General features: G+C 35.0%; 1 protein-coding gene across 1 annotated transcript in view; it reads left to right on the forward strand.

Moving 5' to 3' along the window:
- Positions 1–16,579, forward strand: part of LOC122798896 (polyubiquitin-like) — a 25,818-nt gene extending 9,239 nt beyond the window's left edge. The window contains exon 2 of the mRNA XM_044067998.1: positions 16,027–16,579. Coding sequence (XP_043923933.1) covers positions 16,027–16,190 — 164 coding nt within the window. The 3' untranslated portion in view covers positions 16,191–16,579. The remainder of the gene's footprint in view (positions 1–16,026) is intronic.
- Positions 16,580–17,679: the final 1,100 nt, after the last annotated feature.

The raw sequence follows: 17,679 nt of genomic DNA on the forward strand, positions 1-17,679 counted from the left end.
TTTTGATTTGATGCGCTGTTATTCAACTAAATATTTGTGTTGATCTTAATTTTACAACCATGTTTACACTGGTTTCTGTTTTATTGGGTTTACTATCATTATTTCGAATGACACTCGGTCGACTGCACTATGTTCTACAACAGAAAGTCAAACACCGCAATGTTGAACTTCAAAAGCAAGCCTAGGAATGGGTTTTAACATGGGTCGAGATAGGGGTTCACTGCTATTGCCAAACTACAGACCTCGCCCCTATCTCGACCCATGTTAAAACCAGTTCCTAGGCTGGCTTTTAAAGTTTGACATTGCCGTGTTCGACTTTCTGTTGTCAAACATAGTGTGGTTGACCGAGTATCATTCGAAATAATGATAGTAAACCATTTTATTGCTGTACATTTTGTAAACTAACTCCATGCATTTTGACATTAAGATTTACAAGTTATTAAGTCATGGCACCACATTTAGTTTTGTATGTGGTGTCAGCAATGGGTGTGAAATGTGAGTTATCTTTTTATATTATAAGATCAGGTAGTTTTTACTCTGTTGTAAGATCTACTAACTTTGTCTTATTCATTGCAACTTCAGTAACAACTTCTGATATTTCTCTATACATACATACATACATACATACAAATATTTCAAGCGTGGGCAATAAAGCCCTTTTACCCTGCCAAAATGCCAAAACAGTTGTTCCCATAATATGTGTCCTGGCAGTTCTTAAAAATATCTAAACTAGTGCTTGGTGTAAGTAATTTGGTAGTCTAGTCTACCTACTCTGTCAGAGAACCAATTAGTGCACTTGTCATTGCTATTGAATCTTCTACATAGGTTGACTGATGATTCTCTACTACTTTTTGATAACCCCAATCATTCTCAGAGGAAATTGTCTCCAAATGCCCTATATACCTGAATAAGCCTTGAGCAGCACATTACCCTTACCTAGAATGATGCCACAGTATAAACAAAAAAATGATCGATTTTAATAATTGGCTTAGTTTTTGGTGTCATTCAAAGGGGATCCAGTTACTGTCAGCCTTGGATGACATGGTCAACAAACCTCGCTGCTTTGCCAGAGACGGTTTGCACCTGGTGCCACTAGGCTTTTGGCTCCTAGAAAAGGCTCTTGCCTCCCCATAGTGCCTTTTTTAGGCAAGGTCTCAAAAACAAAATTGTCAATGTGAAAATTGTTAACCATAACAAAATTAGGGTTATCCTACTAAATGCTAGGAGCTTACAACAAAAACTGCACACCCTGGAAGCACTTCTGGAGGATGTAGATGTCTGTGGAGTCACAGAAACCTGGTTCAAGGCCTCATAGTGCCCGGCCTTGCAAGGCAGCAATGCCTTTCACACCTTCAGACCACAAAACAAATGTGTGAGAACCAAAGGAGGTGGCGTTTCTATCTGTATTAGAGATTAAATCACCTCCCAACTAGTTAGACTGGACAACTCCATGGAATTACTCCATGTTTGGATTACTGTGTTTAAGACCACCATTCAAGTCATAGCTAGTTATAAATCCCCCTCCATGGATCATGATGCACATGAGGCCTACTTGACCAAACTACAGTCAATCCAAATATTGCCAAACACTCTGGTCATGGGGGATTTCAGTTATCCCACCATCAACTGCAAAACCTGTTCTAGCCCTAACTCACTAGTGCAAAAGTTCCTTGACTTTGTTAACTCAAATGCTCTGGAACAAATTGTTCAAACCCCAAGAAGAACAAGCATACTAGATCTGGTCCTCACTAACATGACAAACAGTTACACCACCACAACTGTCAGGCCCTCATTAGTTAAATCTGATCACAAATCAGTCACCTTCAAACTGGCATTAACACCAGAACTCACAAAGGGCAAAGTCAGACTAAAAAACTTCACCAAAGCAAGCTACACCTTTCTAGGGGAAGGTATAAATGCATTCCAAGCTCCATCCCCAGCTGGAAGTGCTAACTACACCAAAGCTCTGTACAATCACTTGTATCAGTGTATAGACTAAGATGTTCCAGGGAGAATCAAAGCCAGAGCCCAAGTAAAAAAAAGCCACAGTGGTGAATATCCAGCATCAACAAACCTTACAGCAAATGCTAAAAGTTGATGTCTAAGAAAAATAAGGTGAGGCTCCAACAATGGAAAAGCACCCTCCTCAACCTCAAAAGGCAAATAAGACAACATGTCAAATCCTCTAAAGTTAACTTTGAGAAAAACTAAGCAATCACAGCCAAGGATAACCATAAGGCCTTTTACAGCTACATACATGGCCTAAAAGGTAGGACCCGAGCATGTGCAGAACTAGTGACTAACAGTATCACACACAATGATACTGCAGAGATAGCAAACCTAGTAGTGGACAGATTTGGTGAAAAATTCTCTCCCTTATCCCCTTCAAACTTATCACAAACCTTGCCCCCAACTTCTCCCCACCCTAAATATCTGAAACGTGGGTCATTAAAGCCTTGTCTAAGGCAAACAACAGCCTCTATGGGACCAGACGGCATCTCCGGCTGTCTTGTAAACAAACTAAAACACGAACTAGCATCATCATTAAGTACCCTATTCAATCACAGTCTAATCACTGTCTTTGTTCCTGCAGAGTGGAGAACAGCAACAGTTATTCCCTTTTACAATGGAGGCTTAGCAACAGACCCCAGGAATTATAGACCCATAATTCTGGCCAGCCACATCTGTAAAGCTATGGAACATATCATCATACACCTCAAAAATAATGACATAGGTGACAATTTGGCTTCATCAAGGGCAGTTCTTGCCTGTTAAACCTGGTGGATTTTTGAAAATGTGACCATGCCCATTGACAAGGGCAAATATGTGCAAACAGGCCATTGACAAGGGCAAATCTGTGCACACAGGCTACCGCAACTTGGCAAAGGCCTTTGACACAATCCCATACTCAGGCATTACCAATAAACTTAGCAAACTGAATGTAAACCCCTTTGTTGTAAGATGGCTTGCCAGCTGGCTCACAAACTGGCCACACACTATCAAAATGAATCACTACACCTCAACCAGCAGATCTGTCACCAGTGGGGTACCACAAGGGTAATTGTCAGGCCCCTTACTGTTTGGTATATGCTTCTAAGAAGTTCATGTTAAAACTAAGGACCTGTAGCTGACCAGGTTTCCAGACAAATGCAAACTGGGAGCAATTACTGAATTCCCAAATTATATCAATATACTTCAGGAGGGTCTTATACAAACCAACAACTGGTGTCTCAATCATGGTCTCAAACTGAATGCAAAGAAATGCATCATCATTCCCTTCAGTAAAAACAATGTCCCTACACACTATCAAATTAAGAACAATACCCTATGTACCAACAAAGTGGTAAGAGATCTTCAAGCTTGAAAAACACTCCGAATCATCCGAGACGAAAGCGCTTGGAATACTGTTCATACTTTTTGGATTACTGTGTTTATATGTGGCTACACCTTTTGTGTTTTAGTGAATAAAGACTTGGGTGAACTGTGATCTGGCTTTTATAATCCCCTCTATACTCGTCACTAATCAGGCCTATAATTGAGTATAATGCCCCTTTCGGCATGTACCGTACAAAGCACCTGCAGCAATTGGAGAGACCTCAGAGGTTTCTAACTAAGAAGTTCAAGGGACTCCAGCACATTCCTTACACAGACCAACTATAAAGTCCCTGTCACTATACTCAGTATCATATAAACTTCTTAGGGGAGACTTATGCTTGACTTACAGAGCAATCTCTGACCCAAACCTAATGAATTTGCTGCACATCCATAAATCAAATGGGACTAGAGATACCCATTCCAGGGACCTAAATATGGCCTGCAACTTAAATAGGACATGCTGGAGGGACAGATTTGTCTCCCAGCAACTGCCGCATCTTTGGCATAGGCAGCCAGCTCATGTAAAGCAGAGCACCTCTGTGACACTGTTCAAAAGGAACCTGGACAAGTGGATGTGGCACTGCAAATTCTTACCGGGAATAGCACCCACAACCCTCCTGGACATGGGCAGTTATTACTAAATACAAGCCCAAGTATTGACTAGAGTATCTATGTTATTACATTGGGATGAAACAGCTAGGCTTGAAATGACCATCGGGTTGATTGTCTAGTAACCCCCTATGATCCTGTGATCCTAAGGTCTCCTCTTAAATATCTATAAGAAACACTGTACAAGTTCAGATATTTTAGTCTTTCATAACTTAAATTTTTACCCACATCCATGGATGCCCTTGGTATATTTCTGCTTACTCTTTCCAGTTTACTCATGTTTGTTTTCTTATAAAGTTTTCATATTGTTATTCCATACTCAAGCTTGGGTCTAGTATAATTAACAAACAATGACTTCATCATTTCTGATTTCCTAGACTTTATAAATCTTTTTATACAACTTATAGTTCTATAACTATCATTGGCCAATCATTTGATATGATTAGAAAAACTCAAAGCTAGATCTACCCATATATCCAGGTCCTTAAATGAATCTACATTTCTAATCACTGTGTGCTGTATTATGTATTCACCTTTGAACTTATGTCTTCCAAATCTCATATGCTTAATTTTTGATGTATTTATCAGCATATTATTATCCTGTGCAAAATGGTCAATTTAATCAAATTCTTTTGCAGATATACCCTATCTGTAACACGTGTAATCAGTTGCCCATTTTCAAGTCATCTGCATACTGACTGTAGAACACCACAGATGAAAAAGATAGATCTGAAAGATATGCTCTAAACAAATAAGGACCTAGGATAGAGCCTTGTGGGTCAGCCTGAATGGAACCTTGAATTCCACCTGTCTAACTGCTGTATGATACTTGCCATATCCTATTTGTAAGCCATGCAGATATCCATCTTAACGTGTCTATATTATATCCTCAAAGAGGCGTTCTATCGAACGCCTCTTCATCGGCCCTTAAACAGCGAAAGCAGAAAATGCCGAACTTTCACATCAGTGATTTATTTCTCTGGGAAAGAAATCACTTGGCCATCCCTGTTAGTTTGCCGTTTTCCCCACTGTAGTGTGATCTCAAATTTGGTATATTTAGTTAGGGGTGTGGGTGGGCAGAGCCCCCACATTGGGGGGTATGGGGGGTGAAGCCCCCACTTTGCTATGTTTGTAGTGATGTGTTTTTGTTTTGAGGGCAAGCCATTTCTTTCCCAGGGGAAAGAAATCACTGATGTGAACATTTGGCGTTTTCTGCTTTCGCTGTTTAAGGGTCGATGAAGAGGCATTCGATGGAATGCCTCTTCGAGGATATAATATAGACACCATTTTATCAAGAGTATATCAATACCTAGCTGCTCTAATTTATTGATCAGAGTTTTGTGTGGTACCTTATCAAATCCTGAAGTTAAATCTGTATAAATTACACCACAGCACACTGTTTCATTCATAGCTGTTATTATATTGTTATAGAACATCATGTTACAGGTGGGAATAGGTCTATTTACAACATATGCATTCTGATATATGGTTTCAAGTCTAAACCTTTCCAATTCTGGCAACAATTTATCTAATATAACCTTCTCCATTATTTTCCCATAAAATTAAAGTAAGCTGATGGGACTGTATGACTTTGGGTTTGTCCTACCTCCCTTTCCCTTAAAGACAGGTTTAACAAGTGCATGCCTCCAATCATGTGGAATCTGTCTATATTTATATGACCTAGTAAATAACAGATATAATGGTACTGTAAGTTCATGCTAAAGTGTTCTCAAATCATTATTAATAATGATGTCTCCTCCCTGTGGTTTGTTTGCATATGCAGCTTGAGTAGTTCTTTTTCAATATAATCAAATTTGATTTCAGTATTTGAGGTTACCTAGATGTCACTAGGACAATTTATCACCCCTTTGTGGAGCCAAACTGTTCTGCTTAAGATTTTGTAAGTATATGTATAATCTGTTGTGTCTGAGAATATATTTTAGAACATGCACACAGTTTACTAGTTTGTATGTCTTTACTCCTACCACATCGTATGTATCTATAAAATGTTTTCCTATTATGCTCAATATCTTTATTTAAATTTTCTTTAATTTTTTCTTGATCTTGTCTCATATTATGTTTAAGTTGTCTGTCCAGTTGTTTAATTCAGTTTTTAAAGTAATACTGCAAACCCTTTTCCTTTTCTTATATTTTTTGTCTCTCACCTTAATGAAGTTATCTTCTTCTTATGAAAATATATTCTCCTGACATTGTGTGCCTAAATCCTGATGTTAAACATGCTTTTTGATGTTTTTGCATTCAAATAATTTCTCTTTCAAAACCTTCCACATTTCTTCTGCAGTTTTACCATTGAATGCATCACTCCAATTAGTTTTACATAGTGACTGATTTGCTTCCATATAACCTGTTAATAATTGCATTCCTTCCTCTGCAGGCTCTGGCTCATCACTTACCCTTCTCTTCCCTCCTCACTCAATCTCTCAGACCTGTTATAACATGCTTAACTACCTCACTTCATCTCAACTCAAAATACATATCCAACTGACTTACATCTAGCTTCCTCTCACTACCATGTATACTATTCACTCAGTCTCCTCTCTTACTCCTCTGTGTTCCCCTTCCATCCCATTAGCCCTTCTAGCTTGTTCCACCTTCCTGTAGTGCATCTGCTTTATATCTGTTTGAGTTTAGTGCAATATTTGTATAAAAGATTTAGGTTTATGCGTTTAGAACAGTATCCGTTTGAGCTTATTACTGTCTGTATATACATCCTACTTTTATTCCTAGGCTCTAGCTAGCTATTGGTATATCTGTTCATTACTATGTTTCATATTGTATGCATAGCTAATGTTTTCTGCAGTTTGTATTATTTGCTATTGTATGTATATTCAATTGTTCTTCATGTTCTCTGCTGCTCATTTATTACTTTGTGGAGCTTTTCTCCCCGGGCCTGTGCTGAAAAAGGACCTGTGTCCAGTTAAAATTTCCCGATAAATAAATAAATGAATAAAATAATCTTCTGTACATTGGTTTAGATTTCAGTTTGGCAGAATTAGGTAACAAGAAATTAACTTTTATAACTCTATGAACGTTGCATGTCAACAGTGGTAAAACTTGATATGAAGTAACAGTAATTTCTTTAGGAACACAAACAATGTCTAGTATGTTCCGTTCCCTGGTAGTTTTTTTTACAATCTGAAGCAATTGTAGTCCTGAACATACATTGTGAATAATTTCCTTACTAATCCTGTTGAATCAATATTATACCAGTCTGTTTCTGGCAAATTTAATTCCACATCCACTATTATTCTTCACTCCTGTGTTTAATGCAAGAAATGTATAAATTCCTCTAGGTCATCAACACTTGACTTTCATGGTCTATACACTTCAACAATTGTTATATGTTCCAGGGTTGTCTTTATTGTCACAGTTACACAGTCTACAATGTTGGTGTTATCATTGAACATGTAATAATCACAGGTTTCATAACGATCTTTAACACCTATCATAACACCTCCACCTGAATTTTAGTTAGAATTTCTGCTACAGTTAAAACATTTATACCCTGACAGAACTGGTTTCCAGTTATTATTCTTTAACCATGTTTCACAAACAATAACAACAGCAACCTTATGGGAAAATAGCAAACTTTCCAATAAAAAAACATTATTGATGCTGCTAGCATTAACAACCATCACAGTTGCTTCAGTGTTGCATTTTGTGAACAGTTAATGTGTTTTTCAAATATTGCAAAATATCTGCTGAAAAAATGTTCTTCCCAGATCTTGACAAATGCATGTCATCTTGTCTAAACACATGTGCCCAAAATTAGGCTTCGAAACTCTATACATTTCCATTTTTAGTATGGGAAATCTTGTCATTCATGGTGACTTGACTCTCTATATGTAATTTGTGAAAAATACATCCTAACACCTGTACAAACTGTGCCATCTAAGAGGGTTATAAGTTCCCTATTAATACTCAGAGAGTCCTTGTGTATATCATTTTTACCAAAATGAATAAAAACAGAGCCATACTTCCTTACATTAAGGTGTTTTAACGCCTTTCTGACATCCTCTGTTTTTTTTATTTTGGCAAGCATAACACTGCTCAGTCTTCATTATCTTCTCTGCAAATGTAAGTACCAGCTCCTTTAATAAGTGAATCTCCAATTACAAGAATATATTTTTTGGACCAGATCTGAACAATCTCCAGCTTCTAATTCAGTAATATCTGCTCTATCAATTGTCTATCACCATTAGTCTTATTAATCACACTGTTTTCATTAAACACACACATATAGCGGCAAAATAAATTGTTCACTTATAACAAAGACAAGATCCAATAACACATGCAGTGAACCATGACAATGCAGAAAGGAAGCAAAGATACCACAATTTTATTAAACTATGTTACTGCTATCACAGTGTTTAGAAACTGTTTCTTCAGACATTTAAATCAACCTTAAAAGTCATTTATATACCAATATTCATATATTACTCACCCAATCAAAAAACAACTTCAGTAATCGTTCAACCAATCACATTCTAAAACATCCTAACAACAATATTGCAACCATTTAAAAGGACAAAGCCTTATATTCTGCACATAATCTAATCCAGTTTATAAATAAAACATATAAAATAAATTTAAAAACATAAACATATGTATTTATATATATATATATATATATATATATATATATATATATATACATATATATATATATATATATGTGTGTGTGTGTGTGTGTGTGTGTGTGTGTGTGTGTGTGTGTGTGTGTGTGTGTGTGCGTGCGTGCGTACATACATACCATTTAGGGAAAGTCCTAGCTCTAAGAATGGGCTTCAAAGGAACCTTAGCATTTAAGCCTCTACCTATGTCAGCACTCAGTCTAATATTCCATCTTACTTCTAAGGTGTCTGTTAAATTCTCAATAACACCCCCATGCTCATTAATTTTAATCATGTCAATGACCAAAAATCTAAAAGAATGGGTTAAACCATAAACAGTGATGTGTTTAGCTAAAGCATTAGTAGCTGTGCCATTCCTGATACCAAAAATGTGTTCCCTAATTCTGTCCCTGAATCTCCTATTAGTTTTCCCTACATAAAATCTGGAACACAAGCAGCATACAGTTAAGTATACTATGTTCTAGGAATTATAATTAGCTCTGGCTTTCCATTATCAGGGTATTCAAATTTCCCTGATGAATCGATATAAGTGCAAAAATTGCATCTGTTGCATAGGAGTGTACTGAATATACATTAATTTAAGGAGACACTCAGCCTATCCCTAGGATAGCATAACAACCATTTCAAAGATTTCCTGTTTTTAAACACAAAATCCAGTACATCACCCACTATATTTCTAATATCTAAATCACTAGTCAAAATGAGCCAATATTTTTTTAATAACTCCTGTTACTAAATTGATAGTAATTGTATAAAAAGTAGGGGCACACAATCTACATCTATTAGATCTCATTTCATTCACAAGAACCAAGAAACAAACTGGAAAAATGTTAGCCCAGAAAATAGTCCACAAACAGTCAAGTGCACACAAAAATCATGAGGCACAGCAAAATGATAGGCATAGTTTTTATTCAAACTAAAGGGGTGGCGAAAGCCACATAACTATGGGCTAGGCTTATAAATGCCCTTGGGCAGATAGCCTAGTATGAACCTATGAACCTATGAACCTATGAACATATACCAAGCAGAAACTTGCTGTACCAAATAATTCTTTAATAAAAAATGTTCTTCAGGAACAAATCTTGTAGGTTAAAACACAGCTTTATTATGAAAATGTAGTAGGTGAGCGCTTTCATGGGACTACCTCCCACTTCATCAGACCATTACAATAAAAATACTATCCACCTATTTATAAGGCAAGTCAAATTGGTAATGCTAATTAAATAATAATTACCCATTCATTTTAAAGAGATATTCAACTCTACTTAAATCACTTGCATTATTTCTATTGAACCATTACCAATGTAAAAAACACATATACAATAATATATAAAAATATAAAATATACATATAAAATAATAAAATACATCCTTTAACTATTTCCAGTATTGTACTTCAATTTTAATCCTAATATACACCGTTCTGTTGTGAACTTCATAACTTTCATTTTAACATACATGATTAATGCTGCTGGTGACATAATTCCTATTCATACTAGGTCTCATCAACATAAAGACCTATTCTTTAGTATAGGCTTTAATGGTATCCTATCATTTAGTCCCTTACCTCTGTTACCTCTTAACCTAACTATCCACCTTACTTCTGAAGTTTCTGTTTTGTTAATTATATCTCCCCTCTATCATTTTCACTAACCACTTCAATGGCCGTAAATCTGAAATCATGTGTAGAACCCATTTTCAACACATGTTTAGCCAAAGCGTTAGTTTTGTCTAAATTCTTGATGCTTAGTAAATGTTCTCTTATCCTGGTTTTAAGCTCCCTATTCGTCTTACCTATATAATAAGATGAACACACATTACAGATAGCTAAATATACTATATTTTGGGTATTACAAGTGGCCATGACTCTAAATGTGAACTTCATTCCTGTGTCAGGGTGTTTAAATTTATTACTATGATCTATCCATTTACATTGATTACATTTACCACATGGTATTGTTCCTACATGTTCTTCTTTTACTTTCTTCTCTGTACTAGCATAATAAAGATGTCTTTTTAGTGACTTCTTATTTCTATAGCAAAATACTGCTTCTTCTCCAACTAACTCTCTTATATGCGGGTCACTTGTAAGTACAGGCCAGTGTTTCCTCACAATATCTTTCATAATCCTAACATCAGACGTATAGTCTGTAGCTATTTTAACTTTTATCTGAGTGGGATATGTCTTTATTTTTCACCATCTGACTCTCTCCTTGTGAAAAATAGGGTTTGCCCTTAGTGGGCCTCAAAGTCTTAACTTCTGTCATTGCTTCTTGTATTTCATTATCATTATAACCTCTTTTTGAAAATTTCCCACTCAAATCTTCTTCAGCTGTTAATCTTGAAATTCTTAGTGCTTGCCTCTTCATAACATGTAGCACTCCTTTCAACCCAAGTATATAGAAAGGAGTGCTACAACAACACATACATACATAGAGGAAGCATGCACCCCCAACATATTTTTAAAAATGTTATGAAGGGGCAAGCACTAAGAATTTCAAGATTAACAGCTGAAGAAACAATATTTGAAAGTAAGATAGAAGATTTGAGTGGGAAATTTTCAAAAAGAGGTTATAATGATAATGAAATACAAGAAGTAATGACAGAAGTTAAGACTTTGAGGCCCACTAAGGGCAAACCCTATTTTTCACAAGGAGAGAGTCAGATGGTGAAAAATAAAGACATATCCCACTCAGATAAAGTTAAAATAGCTACGGACTATACGTCTGATGTTAGGATTATGAAAGATATTGTGAGGAAACACTGGTCTGTACTTACAAGTGACCCGCATATAAGAGAGTTAGTTGGAGAAGAACCAGTATTTTGCTATAGAAATAAGAAGTCACTAAAAAGACATCTTTGTTATGCTAGTACAGAGAAGAAAGTAAAAGAAGAACATGTAGGAACAATACCATGTGGTAAATGTAATCAATGTAAATGGATAGATCATAGTAATAACTTTAAACACCCCGACACAGGAATGGAGTTCACATTTAGAGTCATGGCCACTTGTAATACCCAAAATATAGTATATTTAGCTATCTGTAATGTGTGTTCATCTTATTATATAGGTAAGATGAATAGGGAGCTTAAAACCAGGATAAGAGAACATTTACTAAGCATCAAGAATTTAGACAAAACTAACGCTTTGGCTAAACATGTGTTGAAAATGGGTTCTACACATGATTTCAGATTTATGGCCATTGAAGTGGTTAGTGAAAATGATAGAGGGGGAGATATAATTAACAAAACAGAAACTTCAGAAGTAAGGTGGATAGTTAGGTTAAGAGGTAACAGAGGTAAGGGACTAAATGATAGGATACCATTAAAGCCTATACTAAAGAATAGGTCTTTACGTTGATGAGACCTAGTATGAATAGGAATTATGTCACCAGCAGCATTAATCATGTATGTTAAAATGAAAGTTATGAAGTTCACAACAGAACGGTGTATATTGGATGAAAATTGAAGTACAATACTGGAAATAGTTAAAGGATGTATTTTATTATTTTATATGTATATTTTATATTTTTATATATTATTGTATATGTGTTTTTTACATTAGTAATGGTTGAATAGAAATAATGCAAGTGATTTAAGTAGAGTTGAATATCTCTTTAAAATGAATGGGTAATTATTATTTAATTAGCATTACCAATTTGACTTGCCTTATAAATAGGTGGATAGTATTTTTATTGTAATGGTCGGATGAAGTGGGAGGTAGTCCCATGAAAGCGCTCACCTACTACATTTTCATAATAGAGCTGTGTTTTAACCTACAAGATCTGTTCCTGGAGAACATTTTTTTATCAAAGAATTATTCGGTACAGCAAGTTTCTGCTTGGTATATGTTCCCAGGATTTTTGTGTGCAGATCTCATTTCATGTCTAACCACTTCAGTGCTCTCTAAATAATAAGGCTTGGCTGTAGTTGATCTCAACTCAGGTATTATGTGAAGGATCCTCTCAGTAGTTCTATCCTTGCACCTCTCTCACTGGATTTCATCCTTGATATAAGACAATGAGACAGGAACCAAGATTTATAGGAACAGCTGCTCCAGAAATACTTTTTTTTACACAGAACATGTATGCATCCCCACTATACATTTAAAAATGAGGTGAAAGGACAGGGTATGAGAGTATCAAGGTTGATCGCAGATGATAATAACTTTAGAAAAGAGGGGCTCTGAGGGTGAAATTCAGTGAGAGAGGGTACAAGGATAGAACTACTGAAAAGATCTTTAACATAATACCCGAGTTGAGATCAACTACAGCCAAGCCTTATTTTTCAGACAGCACTGAAGTGGTTAGACATGAAATGGGATCTAATAGATGTACAGTGTGTGTCCCTACTTTTTACACAATTAATGTCAATTTACTAACAGGAGTTATTAAAAAATATTGGCTCATTTTGACTAGAGATGTAGATATTAGAAATATAGTGGGTGATGTACCGAATTTTGTGTTTAAAAACAGGAAATCTTTGAAATGCTTGTTGTGTTATCCTAGGGATAGGCCGAGTGTCCTTTTAACTGAACGTATATTCAGTACACTCCCATGCAACAGATGCAATTATTGCACTTATACCAATTCATCAGGGAAATTTGAACACCCCGATAATGGAAAACCAGAGCTAATTGTGATTCCCAGAACACAATATACTTAGCTGTATGCTGCTTGTGTTCCAGATTTTATGTAGGGAAAACTAATAAGAGATTCGGGGACAGGATTACGGAACACATTTATGGTGTCAAGAATGGTAAAGTTACTAATCCTTTAGCTAAGCACATCACTGTTTATGGTTTGACACATTCTTTTAGATTTTTGGTCATTGAGGTGATTAAAATTAATGAGTGTTAGGGTGATATTGTGAATTTAACAGAAACCTCAGAAGTATGATGGATTATTAGACTGAGAGATGACGTAGGTAGAAGCTTAAATGATAATGTTCCTTTGAAGCCCATTCATAGAACTAGGACTCTCCCTACATGATATATATGTTTGTGCACACACACACACACACACACACACACACACACACACACACATATATATATATATATATATATATATATATATATATATAAATACATATGTTTATGTTTTTAAATTTGTTTATTTTATATATTTTATTTATAAACTACATCAGGTTATGTACAGAATATAAGGCTTTTCCCTTTTAAATGGTTGCAATATTGTTGTTAGGATGTTTTAGAATGTGATTAATTGAATGATTACTGAAGTTTTTTGATTGGGTCAGTGATATATGAATATTGATATATAAATGATTTTTAAGGTTGATTTAAATGTCTGAAGAAGCAGTTTGTGAACACTACGAAAGCGCTAACATACTTTAATAAAATTGTGGTGGTTTTACTTCCTTTCTGCATTGTCGTGGTTCACTGCATGTGTTATTTGACAGTGTTCATTGCTTATTGCATTTGCAAGTATATAGTTCTCATCCAGCTTGCTTTGTACATTTACAGCTTGAGACATTTTATGAACATTTGTCTTTCTCCCTTTTTATCTTACAGTAATGTTCTTCAATCCTACAATGTTCAGTTTTGATTTCTTCCTTTTCATCTGCCCCTTGCTTCTTTTTTCCCTTTCCTTCTGTTTTGGAAAAATGATGCCTTTTTCTGTGGATCAAAAGGTTTTCTGCTAGAAAAATGTTAACATTCCCTGTGATCTGCGTTTTACTTAACAAAGCAGTGTCCTTTTTATTATGTACTCTCTTTGCTTTGTAGGCATTGATCAGTTTCTTTTTCATCCTTGTTATTTGATGTGACCTTGTTGTGAACTTCCTTTCATTCTTTTTTATTTTCTTCTATATTCTGTGAATCCTCAGACTGCTGAATAGTTGTATCCAGAATTCCAAAATTGTCAGTGGTATTGTCTTGTTCTGTAGGGGTTTAGTGATCTTTACTGACAACAGATACTTCCTAAATGTGTTCTATTTGCTCTTTGCCTCCCATTATTTATCTCATCCGTCCAGTCATTAATATATGTAACATCAGTTGTGTAAGCTCTGCCAGTTGCACAAGTGCAAGCGTGATCAGTAAGTCTAGATTTACTACTAATAACGGTAAGCAAATCATCAACCTTTGACATGCGGAACCCAGATCACCAGTGTTATCAAGTGTCACCTTTCAATATAAATAGCTTTTAATAAACTGCACAAGATACTTGTGCTTTAGCAAATCAATAATAGCATACTTATTTAAAAAAACATTTTCAGCTGCAAATGATTAAAGAATTCTAAGAGAAAAGGATAATCAAAATCAGTTACCACAGAATTCACAGAGATTTTAAATTAACAACTGCACAATCAATCAGAAACCTAAACTGAATTGTTTAGATAAGCCCTGGGTTCCCCAAATAGAAGTACTGTAATGATGAGAAGATATGTCCATGTCTGTGTGCTTTAATTGTTGTATTATTCACTTATCTATCACATATGTCATTACGCACTGTCACAAATGCACAGAGATTACAACAAGGAAATTCTGCTTTATGCTCAAAAATGCTGTGAATTATACCAGTGATCATAAAATTTAATTTCTCAACATTTTATTGTATCCAGACATGAGATTAAATCATATTCTAGATTTTGATTCCCATTTTCTAAGAATATAAACTTGTCTATGTCACAAGTGATAATTCAATAAAGGTTTTTAAAAATATATATATATTCTAGATACTGAACATTAAGGAATACAAACTAAAAAGTGTAAGTAATAAATACAATGAAAATTCAAGTTTTGCAGTCTAAGTAATGTCATCTAAGATGCTGTATTCTGTTAAAACCAGTGAAGTTACTCTTATTCCAAATGTTCAAATTCTAGAATTTTATCCTATTTTCCTGCAGAGTTGAATCAACAAATAGTTTTATCAAAAAGAACTCCTACTCAGTGTATTTCTTTCTGAGAGAAACACAATGCATCGTGTATCAGCCTGAGTTCTTTATGAAATGGCTTTTAATTTGTTTATTTAGTTATTAATTTATTGATATTTGATTACTGGGAACGTCTGACTAGGTAGAAGCCCATTTTCAGTGGATGTCCAAGGAAAAAATCTTCAAATTATTACAAAACATTTTAAGAACAATAATTTTACAATCTTCAAAAATAAAACAAAAATTTGCATTACAATGTTATATCATAACATCCTGTTAAATGCCTGTAATAATAGTTATGAATAATTTTGGAACTATATGGGCAAAAAATGCATTGCAGGATTGAGAACCGTGGTGAACGGCAATGTTTCCATGAACCTAATTTTACTGTTAAATCAACAAGAAGGAGAAATAAATGATAAAAAAGCATATACATTTAATGATAGTCAAGATTTTCATAATGTAATTTTAATTATGTATCTATTTATTTGTAGGAACTGAAGACTTCAGACTCATATTTGCAGACAAACAGCTCAATGATAACCAGAAACTTTCTGAATGTGGAATTAAGAATAAGTCATCAGTTATGATGGTCCTAAGGTTACCTGGAGGAATCAACAAAAGTGTTCTCTTTGATAGCAAACCTAGTGAGAGATGAACTTAAGTTATCCATAGGATTTGTTTTGATGGCAAACCTAATGAGACATGAAGACAGATATTCAGTGTTCCTAGTTATCTAATGCACACAACAACTCCATCATCTGGGATAAGCTCCAAAGTGAACCAATGCAAATTTCTGTTTTTCTATTTATGACTGTGGTTTTACAGGCCTTTCATTTGATTTATACATATTAATACATTTTTCGAATACTGCTGTTGGATAGTTCCAGTTGTTTGTGCTTGTAGGTGTTGTTGCATTCCTTGTTCCAGAGCCAATGGACAAAGTATTCATTTACAAAATGTAGACATCAGTGTATTTTCTTACTGTCTCATGCCAATACAGTAAAGCAGTTTGCACATAATGAATAAATAGATTTGATAAGTTAATGTAAGTGTGATGTGAATTCTCTTGGCAATAAAGAATCCAGCAACATTTCCTAATTAAATACAAAAATAATAAACTTAAAATTAATTGTATTATATCATGCAAAGAGATTTTAAGGAGTTTTTAAAAAGTACATTATATTTGACTTGGAATAAAGTCTATCAATGTAACAAAATAAAAAGTATATCTGTTTTACCCAAGTTAATAGACATGCCATTCTAGATGTAAATACTTTGAGGGCCGAATCAGAAGCATGTTTTTGATTATATAATTTTCTCTGAACCACACAGTGAGTTAGAGAATATTATGGGAAACAAAGCTATGACAGCAGGAGGCAGCTAATAACAACATTATAAAATCGGGTCTATATTATATAATCAAAAGTTGACAATGTGGAACACTCTAAAGAGTGAAAATGCAGGAACTTGAAGTTCTGTTATTGAGACTGCAGTACAGTGAAGATTGGAATATTTGCCCTTTCCTTACTGTAGCGCGATCTCGGAGTTGGAATATATTTTTAGTGGGGGGTGTTGAGGGTGCAGCCCCCCACAATAAGGAGTTCAAGTTCCGGCATTTTTGCTCTTTAGAGCATTCAACATTGCCAACTTTTGATTATATAATATAGACCCTAAAAATCACTCACTTTTTAGAATTAATTTTTCTTCAGATCAAAACTGCAAATGTGCAAAATTATCTATTGAACTTCTCAGTTTCAAAAATGGTAACTATTGTGTAATTTTTATACATCCACAGTGAATTCTTCATTGAGGAATATGCTTATTTGTTTCATTATTACTGTTCAACTGGCATAGTAATTAGTTAGCCACTGGCTCTGTTCCTGTTCAAAACCTGACTAATCTTTTACCTCCGCTGTGCTTTCCTACTACTCTGCACTTTCCTACTACTTTACTTTCCCTCTCTCTTTACTGAATCTGCTTCAGTCTACCTCCTTTTAGAGTTTTTTGTTTCTTCTTTCCTCTATGTTAATCTCTCTCAACTTTCCCTTCTCTTTTCTTAAACTGCTTCCCTTCCTCCTCTCCTACTATAGTGCTTCTCTTTCTCCTTTTGTTACTAAGATTAGTTCTATATAATATTATGTCAA

The sequence above is a fragment of the Protopterus annectens genome, chromosome 3.part1, assembly GCF_019279795.1.
Source record: "Protopterus annectens isolate FY-2018-M chromosome 3.part1, PAN1.0, whole genome shotgun sequence".
Taxonomy (NCBI): domain Eukaryota; kingdom Metazoa; phylum Chordata; order Ceratodontiformes; family Protopteridae; genus Protopterus; species Protopterus annectens.